At 43.4% G+C, this 15,405-nt stretch overlaps 1 protein-coding gene across 2 annotated transcripts in view; it reads left to right on the top strand.

Moving 5' to 3' along the window:
- The first annotated feature begins 2,459 nt into the window (after positions 1 to 2,459).
- Positions 2,460 to 15,405, top strand: part of septin9b (septin 9b) — a 69,218-nt gene continuing 56,272 nt past the window's right edge. Inside the window, exon 1 of one of the 2 annotated variants that reach the window (XM_086157142.1) lies at positions 2,460 to 2,616. In XM_086157142.1, the coding sequence (XP_086013268.1) occupies positions 2,595 to 2,616 (22 nt within the window). In that variant the 5' untranslated portion in view covers positions 2,460 to 2,594. Of the gene's footprint in view, positions 2,617 to 15,284; positions 15,372 to 15,405 lie in introns of those variants that run through there. The other variant, XM_086157141.1, reaches the window with a different exon arrangement.

Here is a 15,405-nt window from a genome sequence, read left to right as displayed (position 1 = left end):
GTTTTTATCATGATTGCTTGTGATCAGGTCCAGGTGAGTGTGAGCGGGTGTGTGGAGAGTCCAGTCCAGGTGAGTAAATCTGCTGACTCCTTGAACACTTTGTATTTTCTAAAACATTTTCAGAAAATAGACTAGTTCCTGGAACCATTGTAGCTTTTTCTCAAGGTACTTTTAAGCTTCCATAGGAACTGATACCACGTAGTTGATTGGTGGAACTTCTGAATGACCTTATACTCCTTGCTGACCCCCATTTTTGAGTATGGCGTTATATCGGGGTTCCTCACAGGGTGAAGCAGAGCAGGGATAAAATAAATACACTTAAACCTTTTTGACAGACCAAGGTTATTGTTTTGGGGGGCAGCGCTTAAAACGAACAATCCAAAAATGTTTGCGTCCCTTCTGCAGTCCCTTACTGTCTGTTCAAATGCAAAACAAAACAAAAAAATCCTCTCAACATAGGTAGTTCCTAGAACCACAGTTGAGCTGGACACTTCTTTAAAACTGTCTTCCTTAAAACTCCAAAAGTGGCTTGTGACTGTAATTTAGACATTTAAAAGCGGACAAAGGTCATGGCCCAACAGGAAATAGTTTGTCATAACACAGAAAAAGCATTTTATGATGCTGGGTATCAACATTTTGGCTCGGCGACATGGATATTTAGACTAGTTTGGGAATCAGGACTGTTATTTACAGTTCTCAGAGCCAAGTCTTGGTAAAAAAGAAGAAAAAATAAATAGTACCGGGGGCGGTGCGGTGGCGCAGTGGTTAGTGTTTCTGTCTCAAAGCAAGAAAGTCTCGGGTTTGATTCCGACAGGGGCTTTCCTGCGTGCAGTCTGCTGTCTGCTTGTTCCTCCGGGTTCTTCAGCTTCTCCAGCTTCCTCCCACAGTCAAAAAAAAAAACATTTAAGAAGTTAATTGAGACCCAGAACTGCTCAGACACATGATTGAGAATGGGAACGCTTGAACGTCCCCGTACGTGGCCCTGTGATCGACTGGCGATGGATCCAGGGTGAACGTCTCTTAATAGCTTGAGTAGAATCCTGCCCTCCTGCTACCTTGAGTGCAGGATAAGTAGTGCGGATAATGAATGACGCTTGCAACACTGAAAGCATAATACTGTGGAGCCTTGACTGTATTTTCATTATACAGTAGCTTTGGACGAGAAAGCACATTTCATCACACTGTGATCTTCAATAGATTATTATTATTATATTATTGTTAATATTTTTATTCGTATTAATAGCAGTAATATCACTATTAATATTATTACTGTTGTTTATTTTAATCATTATAAATTGCAATTAGAAATATCCTCATCGTCATAGCTGATGCTTGTTTTTGTTATTGTTATTATTGCTGTTATCGATATTGCTATTGTTATCATCACTAATATTATTAACATTATTTTAATCATTATTATTGTTATTATTACCATTATTATCATTAGTAGTATTTTTTTTTTCCGTTGCTTGTATCATTATTGAGCATTGTAAATATCATAAATGAAATTATTATTATTATTAATTTTGTTATTGTCATCATTGTTGTTTATCGTTGTTATCGTCACAATATTATTAAAAACATTCTTTTATCATTATAGTTATTATTTTTATTACTGTTGTCATGATCACCATTATTGTTATCATTATCATTATTAACAGCACTATGATTTACCAGTTCATCAAGAGAAATGAATTCACTAACCAGTAAACACAACCAGGAAATACATGCGAATTTGAATATACATTGGAAATAAAGAATGGAAAACACCCTCAAACACATAAAATTATAAAATTACAAAATAGTCCAGAAACTTCAAAGTAGGCAAATTATGGGAAAACACGTTTCCACCCAAAAGAAAAAATCGGGGTCAAGGCAAAAAAAAAGACTTAATATCAAAATAAAATTAAATGGTAAAAAAAAATCCGAGCATTGCTGTTTGCCTTTTGGACCAGCAGGGCGCAGCTTTGGACTGCAAATTCGTTGTTTCCCGTTGAAGCGGCTCCCAGGTTGAGAGAAAAAAAACAAACACATTTGCACCCAAGCTGGGAAAATTGAATACAAATTAAAAAAATGCAAATAAAATACGAGGTCAGGCGCTCGTTTCAGGTCACGTGTTGTTTTGCCCTCGGGGGTCCAATGAGAGGCTGCTGGTTGGATTTCACTGATCACACTTTGATTTTTTTTTTAATTGAATTAACCGCAGATATATATTATATATTCTATGTAATATATTATATATATAATATATGTATTTTTTTCTGTTTCACAGAGCAGGAGGCGGATATTTTCCGTGCGTAAAACGTGCGCCCCCTCCACACACACACACACACACACAGATACACACACACCACCACCACCCACCGCCCCCTTTAATACAGTTGTGCCACCTCACGTCTCAGCATCCCGCCGCTGCTGAGAGGACCGCGTACGTCCACGTCCACGCATCTCGGAGGACACACGCCGTGGAAAGAAAAGAAAAAAAAGAAATTAGAATTTCCTTTTATTGATATTTTTGGACGCCAAGAGAGCTGCGCTTCCACGTTTCCCCCTTTCCATCGGCAGTGAAGAGGAGCAGCGTCAAACTCAGGAGGATGAAGAAGACTCCAAACTCAGGTATGAAATGCCCCCCCTCCTCCTGCTCTCAAATTACTTTTAAATGTAAACCAGTTTTATTTTCTTTATTTAAAACCTACATATGTACAGGGTTGTCTCAGAGAATTAGAATATTGTGATAAAGTTCTTTATCTTCTGTAATGCAATTACAAAAACAAAAATGTCATACATTCTGGATTCATTACAACTCATCTGAAAGCCCATTATTATTTTAATATTGGTGATTATGGCTTGCATCTTAACAAAATTCAGAAATCCCACCTCAACATATTAGAATATCATGAGAAACAAATTTTTGTCAAGAACTTTATCACAACATTCTAATTTTCTGAGACAGCCCTGTATATAGAATTGTCATCAAGGGATACTGCAATATGTGATGTGCATGTCCATGTCACACATGGTGCTGCAGCCTGTTTGTCCAACAAACCAGCTGCTTGTCAATGGATGCATGAGTTGTGTTTCTGTGGCTGCCAAACTTGTCAAAACTCCTCAGCTCCGTCTTTCTGCTCCCTTCCCGGCCCTGGGCGTGCTCTGCGGCGGGAGCGTCCCCCCCCCCTTCCCTGCTCCCCTGGCCGCCGAAGTGAGATGTTCAACATCATCCGTCCTTCTCAGGCTGACCCTTCTGTTTGGATGCCCCGCTCCCTCCAGGCCGGAGCAGCCTCCCCCACCCTCCCTTCTCCCCCGGTTGACTCACTGCGTCCTGCATGTGTGTGTGTGTTCTTTTGATTTATTCGCGCACACGCATCCGATATCACAGATTGTGCAGGTAACACATCGTGTCCCATCTGCGTCCTCCCTCTCTGGACATTTGGGAACACGGGACAGACTCCCTGGGGGACAAAAAAAAAAAAAAAGAAAACCACACACATGCGTTTCACTGATTTTGGCCATTTGTCGACTCAGGGTGACGGATAATCTGTCCAGCTGAAACTTTCCACCAGCATCAGCTCATTTAAACTTTTTTTTTACAGCTGACGCTTATCTAAGATGCTTTAAGATGTGGAACAAATCATGTGTCGGTTGTCAGGTTTCCTGCAGGCTCTCCTGTTTTTATCTTAATGCAAATGCGCTCGGCGCAGAAGAAGGTCCCTGGTTTGATTCCTTTCCGCGTGGAGGTTGCATGATCTCCCTGTGTGTGCGTAGCTCTCTTCTGGATTCTCTGGTTTTTCTCAGATGTGCGGGTGGTTCATCGGTGTCAGAAAAGAAAAACACACGCACATCCGCTGCCCAGTTAGGAATGGGTGCACGATAAAAAAAAAAAAAAAAAAAAGTTTGACTTAGAGTTTTCTACAAATGCGTCAAAATGAAAAGATGATTTATTTTACACAAAACACTTATTTTTGAATGCATGAGCAAGAATAGCCCCTTCCTCAGATGTTCACCAGAGATGTGTGTTTACAAATATGTTATTGTGGCACCATTTTTAAAGAGAAGAGAATGATCATGTGATTGATTTCCTCTTTTTAGGGCCTCTTGTTGGATATATGATGTCCTTTCAACATTATAACATTATCTTCACTACTTTTCAAGACTGTAAAAAAGGATCAGCGTCTCGGGTCAGTTCTCAAAGTAGTGAAGATAATGTTATAATATAAGCATCTGAGGAAGTGGCTATTTTTTGCTTGAAACATCATGCATGTGGGAATTAGTGTTTTGTGATATATGTAAAATAAATCATATCTTTTTTGGAGCATTTTTTTGGTGTGCAGATTTTTTTTTATACGATAATGTGCATGAGCGTGTACGTTTGCATGTCTGTCTGACATGTTAATAAAAGAGAGAACGATTATATGTCTATATAACAGTGCTTCTTAATTATTTTCTGTTACGACCCCCCGAGGAAGAAGAAAACATTTCGCCTCCACTCTACGCCGCAACTATAAATAGTTTAATTTGTCTATAAAATTGTTATATGTACACCCCAGCACAACATTGTATCCCTGTTAACATTGAAAAAAGAAAAGAGATATATAGATCAACTTGCAACAAAGAATAACTTTATTAACATTTCTTAACATAACCGTGCTTGCTGGTTTAGTGAAGTAGCTTTCACAAAGCGGGATGATTGTTGCCAATATTCAGCATGTTTTCACTGGAAAAAAGACTCAAGCAACTTCTCCGCGTCATAGGGGTGTAATGTCTGTAGGTGATGCTAAAATTTATTTGGCTTCTTGCCGTCTGAAACATTTTAAGGCACAGTAAACACACCGGTCTTTCCACTGTAGTGACGGTGAAGCCAAGCTCTTCTTACGCTTCGTCATATTTCCCCGTCTTAGCTTTCAGGTGACTTTCGTTTGTCTCATTGTATCTCACTGTCTTTCATATCATCTCTGTTAAATGTTTTCCATGATGTCTCTTTAGGGTTTTTTCACTGCACTTCATATTTCCCACTCCGTGGTGTGTGTGTGCAAGGTGCAAAAAACACCCCTACACCATAGAGATAATACTACACCTTAAGCGTGTTCCCTGGGGTCACACGGCGCCCCTTTTTTCTGAAGCCGTGCTTTATAACATGAATGAGAGGATGAATAGTTGTACATCTTTGGATGACCTGGGAACAGTGGTATGTCTATATGATGTGTGGATGAATAGTTGTATGTCTTTGCATGAGAAGATGAATGGGTGGATGTGAATGGCGATCAGTCAGTGACGGCCGGCATCAGCGGAAGTGATAATGAATGAGTGAATGAATGAATGCAAAGACTACTTTAGAGCGCTCCGTTATCCAGCTCTTGAGCATTTAAGACTCCCACCGAGGACCAAGGTTATGTTCTTCCTCCTGTTAGAAGGACGGCCGGACGGGGAGTTTTGTGGCTGAATGAACGAGATGTGCACGTTGTTCTGTAGTTTCAGCTGTAGTGACCCTGAATAATCTGGGAGACCCAGCGGGGTAAATGCATTTTTTTTTTTCCTCTCTTCCCCCTCACCCTTTTTTTTTTTTCTTTCTATCTTCCTACGCATGAGAGATCCCAGTCAGCTGTGCCTTCTGAACCTCGTAGCTCGATCGTGTTCGTAAACAGGCCTGAATGGTCTACTTTGTGGTGAGGATTAGCTGGGGGGCTGGTCCGTGTGGATTTATTAGACTTTTTTATCTTAGATGGAGGCTTTGTTAGAAATGCTGATTTGTAAATAGAGGGTTGTTATTTCATGCACTAGTATTTAAACACAAATGATCCATAAACCTAATGATATTGCGTGGAGAGATATTTAGGACAATCGATGCAAAAACAAACAGATTGAAAAACTGTTTTTACCCCATTAGAGAGCTGGTCGCCACATATTATGCAAACTGGGCTTGGGCTGTGGGAATCAACTGGTGCAATAAATCCATATTTCAAGTAGAACTCCTGTTATTGTCTGTTAAATCTTTCTTTTTCTTGGAAGTTGTAGGCTCTTCTTCTGTCTCTTCACTGGGCCTTTTCCCCTTCAAGAATAACAACTTTCCAAAGACGTCTGTTTTATTTTTTTACTCGTTTTGCTTGCTTGTGGGTTAAATGTTTGCCGCTCAAGTGACTGAGATGCAACTGAGAGAATGCAATCATTTTTCAAAGTAAAAGATTTTTTCAAAATCAGGATTGTTCAGACTCAGATAATAAATCAAATGGAAATAATCATTTGCCCGGTACCAATTGATCCATGGGCCGGTACCGACCAATGTAAAGGATAGCATCCCTCAGCTTACAGTCAGATGATGATGATAATGTATGTGTCACAAAAAAATATGATTATGATATTTTTCATTTTTATTTCAAAAGTACCCGGTCACCGGTTTGATTCCAACACTGTGGCCTTTCTCAGTGGAGACTAAATTGCTCATATGTGTGAATGAGAGGGTGAATGGATTGGTGACCGGTCCAGGGTGAACTCTGCCTCTCAGCAAATATCAGCTGGGTCCTTGCAACCTTTAGTGCTGGATAAGTGGTAGAGAGAATGAATGAATGAATGAATGAATGAATGATAGAAAGAAGCATAGCCATAGAAGCCCACTGTTTCTATCGAGCAAAAGCTGCTCGGACAATTAGTTGGATGAAGAGAGAATGAAAGCATAGCTGTATTAATAACATTCCCGTTAAGTAGACAGTAACTGATCCGCTCAATCATTTACTGTTTTATCACATTAAAACTTCATCTAGAGTAAAAGGAATGATTGTGAAGATCATCTCCACTGATGCAGTGCTACCTAATCATCTTATCTTCTTACGTTGCAGATTTGCCACAGCTAAGTCGGTCTTAGCGCTAAGGCTTTTAAGGAAAAACAAAATGATCACAACTTTTAAAACCTCTTGTCAATCTCATCTCACTCATCATCTTTCATTCTTCCTTTTTTTTGAAAAAAAAAAAAAAACGGAAAAAATCACGAGGAACACGAAAAGAAAATCATTCATTTTTCCTTCCAATGACGTTTATTGATTGCTGAGACCAGCGCGTGCCGGATATTAGCGCCGGCACAAGCGAATCACGCGATCCGAAATCGCGCTGAACGAGTCCCGAAGCTTTGAATGGCGCCATCCATTGCTTTGTCATCCATCCTCCCACTGAACCGCTGTAGTAGGTCCCAGAGACAGCCAGCAGATGGGGGGAATAAATACATCTCTTTCTTCCTCTCGAACAATGCCTCCTCAGTGACAGCTGAGCTGGATTCGCTTCAATCTTAGTCACGTATTGGCCCCCGACCGCCAGTGACATTCCCCGTTGACGTCTTTGGTGCTCGTCAGCGAACTCCTAATTCCCCTCCGTCCACAAGTCGAGCTGCAAGCCGAGGGGGATGAAACCCCGAACGCACTTTGAGTCACTCGCTCGGGCAGAAGACCGTCTTAATCAGGCGACTGCAAAAGCTCGCCGCTTTTAGCCCGCGAGGTATCTGTTTTGATATCGTTTTTATCTCTCATTAAAACTTTCCCTTTTTCCTGGATAAACTTTTCTTGGAGCTGTGAGCCTGACCCTCAACTCCCGCCACGGGAAGTGACACGTCGCTTTCGCCCGCGTCACTCCCGAGTCGTGTTCCCGGGCGGTCGTCGAAAGCTTTGATTTCTGTCCGATTAAACACGGAGGAGACCTCCTTTTCCCGATGAATAGTCTCTTATACCCTCGCGGTCGTGTGCGCTCGCACGGGAGTGCGAGTGTGACATCATCCGCCGCTGTGCGTCTATAAATAGAAAAAGGTCGCCGATGACGTCTCGGCTTTAAAAAAAAATAATATAACGAAGCCCCCGTGTGAATAACATAAGGATGAAAACAGGCCGTGTCACTGCTGCTTATGGTGCTGAGCAGCCAGTCAGCCGTCAATGATTCGCCCTGCGTTCATCAAACAAACACCTGGGTAGATGACACAAGTAGAGCATCGTGGCCCCTTTGCGTTTGTTGTTTTGGCCCAGATTGGAAGCAAAGTCAGACACAAACTGACACACACCCATTAAAACATCCCCCCGCACTCCCAAACACAGCGCTCAGACTCATGAAAATTGATATATACATAATTAAATATATGTAGTTCTGTTGTTGTGGTAATTGGTGCACTGTTCACAGCTATATTAAATAGCACATTGACAGATGTCATGCAATTCATTGCATTCGAAATAGTGGTTCGCAGCAGCAAACAGGAAGTGGAGGCTGTGTGTGGACAGCAGAACACACAGCGTGGTGTGACATTATCGTAGCGGCTAGTGTAGCTTGCCGGTGCGGTTGCTCTCAAAGTTGGCGGTGAGATACTGAAGGCGGGCCCACCGAGGTCGTGCGGGAATTCACGTACCGGATGGCAGGTGGCTGCTCATTGGCCGGAGTAGGCGGTTACTTGCAGGAAACACAAAACAGCACTGGAGAATTTGTCGTCATTGCTGCAAATTCCTAATGAAACATTGGTGATAGCGGTAGTCATCACTTAGGCTATTCCCTTCAGAGGCAACCACAGCCAATCCCCTTCCTCCATCTAACCTCAACCTCAGCATCCTTCTCCCACATCTTCACCATCATCCCCCCTTTGTGCATGTCCAAACCACCTCAGTCTGACTTTATCTGCAGAACATCTAACGCCTGCAGTCCCTCCGATGGACTCAACATCTCAACATCTTCACCTCTGCCTCTTGTTTTTTCTCCAATGTTACCGTCTGTAACCCAGAAAAGATGGTAGTCCCCCCATTGTCTTCTACACCTTTGCTGTCCTTTACCTCTTCTCCACACTCTCCATTGCTCTGGACTGTTGACCCGAAGTACTTAAAATCCACTCCCTGCAGCCCGACCGTCCCGTTCGGGTCTCGCCCGGACAGATGCATTCTATATTGTTGCGACGAACCCTCATTCCTCTTTTTTCCAGGGTATACTTCCACCCCGCTCTCACTATAGATCGCAGTGTCATCTGCAAACATCATAGAGATTCCTGTGTAACCTCGTCTTTCAGCCTGTCCATCCCCATCGCTAACAAAAAGCCGGCAGCCATCAATTATAGGTTTCCCAATGGCTTGAGATCTTGTGACCTTGGACGTCTACAGCCTTGGATTCACACCGTTTTTAAATGTTAAAGAGGGGCCTCCAGTGTTCTGCGCGGACGTGTCAGTCTTCCCCAAGTTTCCCATCCTTTAATCCACTCTCCCGTCCGTAGATGCGGTATGTAGTTCAGGCTCAGCCCTTTCTTTCATTTATTTGGGACGCGCTCCAGAGCCCAACAACCGGAGAGCGGACATCGCCGCGGAGCTCGTGTGTCGGCGGCTCGTTCGGCCGAGTCCGCATGCGCATGTGTCTACGCCGCTGTGCGCGGCTACGCATGTGTGTAGACGTCTAGGTCTGAGTGGTGGATTTAGACATCAGGGGCTTGGCATGCTGATTACAGATGTCTGAAGCCACAGGGAACCACAGGAACTCTCTTCTTGTCCTTCCTCCTCTTTTCCCTTCCAACATCATCCCTCCATCAGTTCGGGCTAATTTGCCGAGATGGAGGTAGAAGCAGCGGGGCCCCGGGCTGATGTGGCTGTATTTTATGATAATCGGCCAAATCACATAGCCTCCTCTCGGCCGCGTCACGTCTAAGCCGGCTCTGCTCGGATAGTTAACGCACAGTTTAGCGCTACGGGTTGAAACAATACAAAGCAGGATGAGATAATACGTCATGGATTATGAGGCCGATCTTACAAGCTGGTTTCAGTTGAGCCTCGCTGCCAGGTCCAGTCCCCAAATCAGCTCTTTCTGAATTATGGGATGGATGAATGGAGCTTCTTCTCCATATTCTGGTGGGTACATATTATCAACAACAGCCCCCTTCTTTTTGACATATGGAACACAAAGATATTCCACATGATGTCGTTCTGCTGCCAGTTCCCTCTGACATCTAATGATTGCCTTATGTTCTGGAGGAAATAGCCGAGCCATTATGGGATGGATAGACATTAGTGCCCCCGTGGCACTTATATGGCCTCCGTCGGTTGGAGTAAAGCCAATGTGCCGTCTGTACCGTCAGCAAATGGCAAAAAGGGATGCGATTGTAGTTTCAAAGCGAGTTAATCGCGAGTTAATCGACAGGTTTAATGTGATCAATGCTAGAGAATACGATATCCTGATCTTTTCAAAATGATAATCTGATGCGGCAGTACGTTGCTGCGGGTTTCTCCGGAATCCGAGGAGACAGCAGAGAAAAGCAGTCAGCTGATGTCGTGCAAACACGCAGGAAGGCGTGGCGAGCCGTTTCTTTCCTCTTTACGCATTTTGATATCTCTCCGGTTTCGAAATTTTCTCGAATATCAGCTGGTAGTTACATAATAGTGTAACTTTACCTGAAAGGCAGTATGTTGAAAGGAATGCTGCCAGTCACGATATACCCTCCGCCGAGTCTTAAAAGCGGTTACAGCACAGTCCCTCCGCTGGAATTGAAAAAAGGACTTTCGAGCTGTGAGGCGGAAGGGCTAAACACAGTGCCTCTGATTGCAGTATCAAAATTGATTAATTATTAAAATTATCAAAAAACTACTACACAATCAGGACAGAAGGAACAATGTTCAATGACAATAATAGATATATTTCTAGAGCACTTTCCATTTAAGTGCTGTACAAGAAATGATAATAATAATGATAAAATCAATAGTAATTGTAATGATAATGATCATATTAGATATGCAACAATTTGGATAATAATAATAACCGACGAAAGCAATCTTCGATATTGAAATCATTTAAGATGAATGGCGTTTTGGCACTTCTTAGACCATCACCGAGTCAAATCCAGACTCTGTTATTTCAGTCAAAAGTTCGAAAGCTGCAGAAAAACTACACTGGCGAATGGAAAGGTGCATTTTCACCTGACGTCCGTCGTTCTCTCTCTCTCCCCTTCTCCCTGAGTTCAATCTGGCTCAGTGGAAATCATCTCGCCGTCGAGGCCAGGCCGGAAATTCCGATTCGAAAATGGAGATATAACCTCAGTTTCGTTCGGGTCGTCGTACGTTGTCGAAACCCGAATCTTGCGACTGTTATTGCAAAATCTTGTGTAAGTTGGGCCTTTCTTTCCGGCCAGCGGAATCTGACGCAGTATGTTTGCACAGAGTGCATCACCACACCGTTTTCTAGAAGACACTTTATGCGCGTTTGCCGAATTCGGCAAGTGAAGTTGAGTGACGTGACTAGATTTGTCCTCCCTTGTACACGCCGCAGGTCGGCTGTTCAGGCTCGCGCGACAGTTGAGAATAGAAAGAGAGGGAAATGCATCGCTCGGTCGCGCGCGTGTCTGACGCAGCGGCGGCGGCGGCGATGGCGAGGTCATCACACTGTTTGATTTCTTTTTCCGCTCTCCGCCATCTCCCCCTGTGCAAACACAACCTTTACAGATATGTGGGGAGTCGGGACTCTAGCGTGTATCTGTGTGTGTGTGTGTGGATTCCCCTCTTGCATGTGTTTTCACCCCTGAGGATGAGAGCTAAAGCTCCTTTTCCTTCCTCCTCTTCTGCCTTCTTCCTCTCCATTTGCTCTCCCTCCTCCCCCCCCCGCGCTCATGTCCTTCTCTTCCCCTTTTATCTCCTATCTCCTTCCCCAGTGTTCTTTCTCCTTCACTGTGCACCACCGCCTTGCGGGCATCCCTTTAGTGTTTGCTGGCATGCTGGTGAGTTTTATGCTCGACTGTTACATAACTAAATTTAGCATGTTTGAGTCATGCGTCGAACTGTAGGTCGTGCTCCGACGTGACGGCTTACATTAATGTGCACCCAAAGGCTGGCTCCCCGCTCTTAGTCAATGCATGATAGACAACCCTTTTTGGAGTTGTATGTGTGTGTGTTTCTGAGCTTTCCATGCATGAGTGAACAAGTGCACGTGTCAGTCCGCGCCTCATGACCATCTGCCTTGTCTGCTGTATGCATAGGCTGTCGTCACTATATGGGTATGTAAGTAAGAAGTGTGTGTGCGTGCTAGTTTCTATTTAGGGTATGCATGCAGATGTGGTTCTGCACATAGGGCTAATTTTCATGCGTGTGTGTGTGTTTGCACTCGTTTGCCTGTGTGTGCATGCACAGAATGGGAGGGTCCTGCCGTGGGGGTGGTGAAAGGTATGAGGGCAGGAGACCACTCGGTCTTCGTCAGTCTCTCAGATTTACGCAAATGGAAGACATCGGCATCTCCTTGTTTTGCACCGAGGCACCAGTGAAGGGATAAACACCTTCAACTTTCGCCGAAGAAGCAGCTGATCGTGAATCTTGAAAAGCTAATTGCACTCAGATTGCTGAAATACGGAACATCCGTCAAACAGCTTAAGTTAGGAAGGAAAGGATTTGCAGAAATATATATTTAAATCAAGCAGTAAAGGATTTAAATGCAAATTCAGTGATAGCTGAGCCCTGTATTTCCTCTGTGCAAATCTTGGATATTGCTATGCTATCTCTGCCAACTGCTAACAGCTAACGAGCACGCTCTGGCGTTTTACACGTTTCCAGAAGTCGTCTGAGTCCCATAAATATGACAGTTAAGTCAAGAAACGCGCGGACACATGTTATCATGTGTTTTTTTTTTTCTTTCTTCCCCTTTTTTTCCCTTCCCCCCTTTTTCTGTTTTTGCTCTATGATTAAAATTCAGGGTTCTGAGTTTGGGAGATGTCATGAGATGCACGCTGCTTTTTAGCGGCCGCCTCTCCCTCTAATTCTGTCAAAATAAAAACAAGTCTGAGAATGGCCGCCCCATATCAGACCTCGAGGGTATATAAACACATCTGACTACCAGTGTATATATAGAAATACATGTAACATGTCACTATGACAACAGTGGACTGAGTTATTGTCCATGTACCGTAAATTTTGGGTTATAAGTCGCTTCTTTTTTCACACACTTTGAACACTGTAGCTTAAAGAACAACGTGCTAATTTATCGATTTTTTTTTGGGCTGACGACATTCATGCCGCCAAAACATTTCGCTTCGTCACATCGGACCTACGAAATGAACGTAAAATTCTGAGGCCGTTCAATTCCGACAAAGCGGGGATAAGAAATGGATGGATGGATGGATGGACTTTTCCTTTTTTTTTAATTTTTTTTTTTTCATCATCCGTGCTACAGAAAAAAAAAGCATTTCCAGTACGTAATTGTGTATGTTACCATTATGAATTTAATTAAAAACTGAAAAAAAAATGTTTTTGTGTTACAACATGGACCCCTGCAGCTTATAGACAAGTGCGGCTTATATTGTATACATATATATATATATATATGTGTATATTTATTTACGTATTTTTAGCCTATGCGCTTATATTGAGGTGCTCTCAATAGTCCGGAAATTACCGTATTCTCCTCTTTGAGTTTTACACTTCTGTCGCTGCTCCAAGTTAAAGAGTGGAGAAGGATTAATCGCGTTGACGCGATACCCAACCTAATTTCAAGAATTAGTCCCGAGGCCCTTCGTTGACGCTAAATCGACTCTCGCTAATCTGCCTCCCCCTGCTCCCCTCCCTCTCTTTTTTCCCCGTCACGGATGTCAAGAAGAGCCCCAAGAGCCACACACACACACACACACACACACACACAAGAGTTGGAGTGTGTGTCCTCTTTTTGTATTTATATTACTTCTGAATATTAAATAATGGGCACAGTTACACAGTTGGGCTTTAGGATGCCGACCAAAGACAGACAGAGAGAGAGAGGGAGGGTCCACCAGAAATCCACCAGAAGCACGTGTTATCACGGCCTTCCTGGAGCAACATCCGCTCATATCACCAGCCTCACCCAAGATATTCTAAATAGTTCACACAGTGAGTGTGTGCCTCAGCTCCTTTTGCACGTCTCTTTAGGTCCCTAAGCAGGTAGAGCACGTGCTGGTTTGTCACGTCAGATTTTTATTTGTATGGAGCCGATGATGAGCTCTTTTCATGTAGACCTGGACCACAACTCTTGAAGATGATTATTTTGGCTGGTGGGACAGATTTCTTATTTAATTTTTGAACAAAATGAAAAAAGCAATTTGAATATTTCAATCTTTTGACATTTTATTTCAACTTTTAAGTCATGAATTACCGTATAAATGTACTGACATAATTTTATGTTTTATCATCCGTACAAAATTAAACAAAAGGAAAAAAGAAGGTGTTTCTAGATTCAATCTCGAATCAAAATATGTGTTCATATATTCAAAGAAAATAGTTTGGTGGGCCGGATAAAAAAAGCAAACCGGGCCATAAAATGCCCAAGTCTGATATACAGAAACGTAACCTTTTCCCACGACCAAGCAGGGTGAGGAAACTAACGCCTTGTACCAAACTGAAACATGGGACAGATCCCGGTGGCCGTCTGCCTCGACCGGTTGGGGTAGAAAGAGGAAAAGGATAGAGCGATAACAGTAGTGCTAACACACATGCTAATTGCTACCATAATGCAATAACAGCTTTGACTTTTTGTAAAAGAAAAATAACAATGGTGGACGCCTGGCAGGACGGCCAAGGACTCAGGAGTAGATGCGAGGTTACTATCTTGCATTGTCTGTGCAGACATCTTGGGATTCCCTCACTAGAGTGAGCCTATGATAGCATAGCCAGGGGCTAGCGTCGCGCTAACTGTATGTTTTTTTTTTTGTTTTTTTTTTTTCAAAAAGAACGTTTTTTAAATCAAAGGGAGTCCGCGCCCCCGGATGGAGATCAGAAGATGCTTCGGCAGAAGAGGCCACGTCGAGTTCAGGGATTTAGGCTAACATAGTCAAAAAAGGCCGCACCCCTGCAAAAGAGGAAGCGTCTTCTCCTTCCCCCTGATTCAGAGAGAAATATGCGAGTTGCGCTTCTGCGGTTCAATTCCAGCCGATGACCTCTCTGAGTGGCACTTGACCCCACGGGTTCACGGGAAACAATAATGACGATCATTCAGGACGTGATCGGGAATAGCTAAACAACACGTCGCACCCACTCTCAGAGTTATTATTATTTGCTGCTCATTGAGACCTATTTATTTCATCGGACAAAGTTTTTTAAGAAAGTTCTTCGAGACGTTTCCAAGGACATGGCAGAAGCGGAGGACTGGGTACGACCAGCGCATTGCCGCAGACGTCGGCTCCTCTCGTTTGCTGTGCTGACAGACTGAAGACATTAAAACTGGGAGGAAGTAAGAGCAAGGGGGGAGGAGAGAGAGGGAGGGTTGAAAGAGGGGGGACATGGTGACTAAGTCAGGAATCAGAAGTCGGTCCGAGGAGAAAGGGGGAAGTCCTCGTGAAGAAAAAAAAAAGGAGGGAGGGAGGGAGAGGAGAGAAAACCGAGAGGTTGATGTGGCCGTCTGAGGTAGCCGTTGAGTTATGGAGCGAGCCAGAATAGCCGGTAAGTTGTGGCTCTTTCCAACTTTTGGAAAGAG

This window comes from Fistularia commersonii, chromosome 12 (assembly GCF_037954325.1).
Source record: "Fistularia commersonii isolate RoL2024-O1a breed Wild chromosome 12, RoL_Fcom_v1.0, whole genome shotgun sequence".
Taxonomy (NCBI): domain Eukaryota; kingdom Metazoa; phylum Chordata; class Actinopteri; order Syngnathiformes; family Fistulariidae; genus Fistularia; species Fistularia commersonii.
Note: the sequence above shows the minus strand (reverse complement) of the source record. Positions and strands in the feature narration are given on the sequence as shown.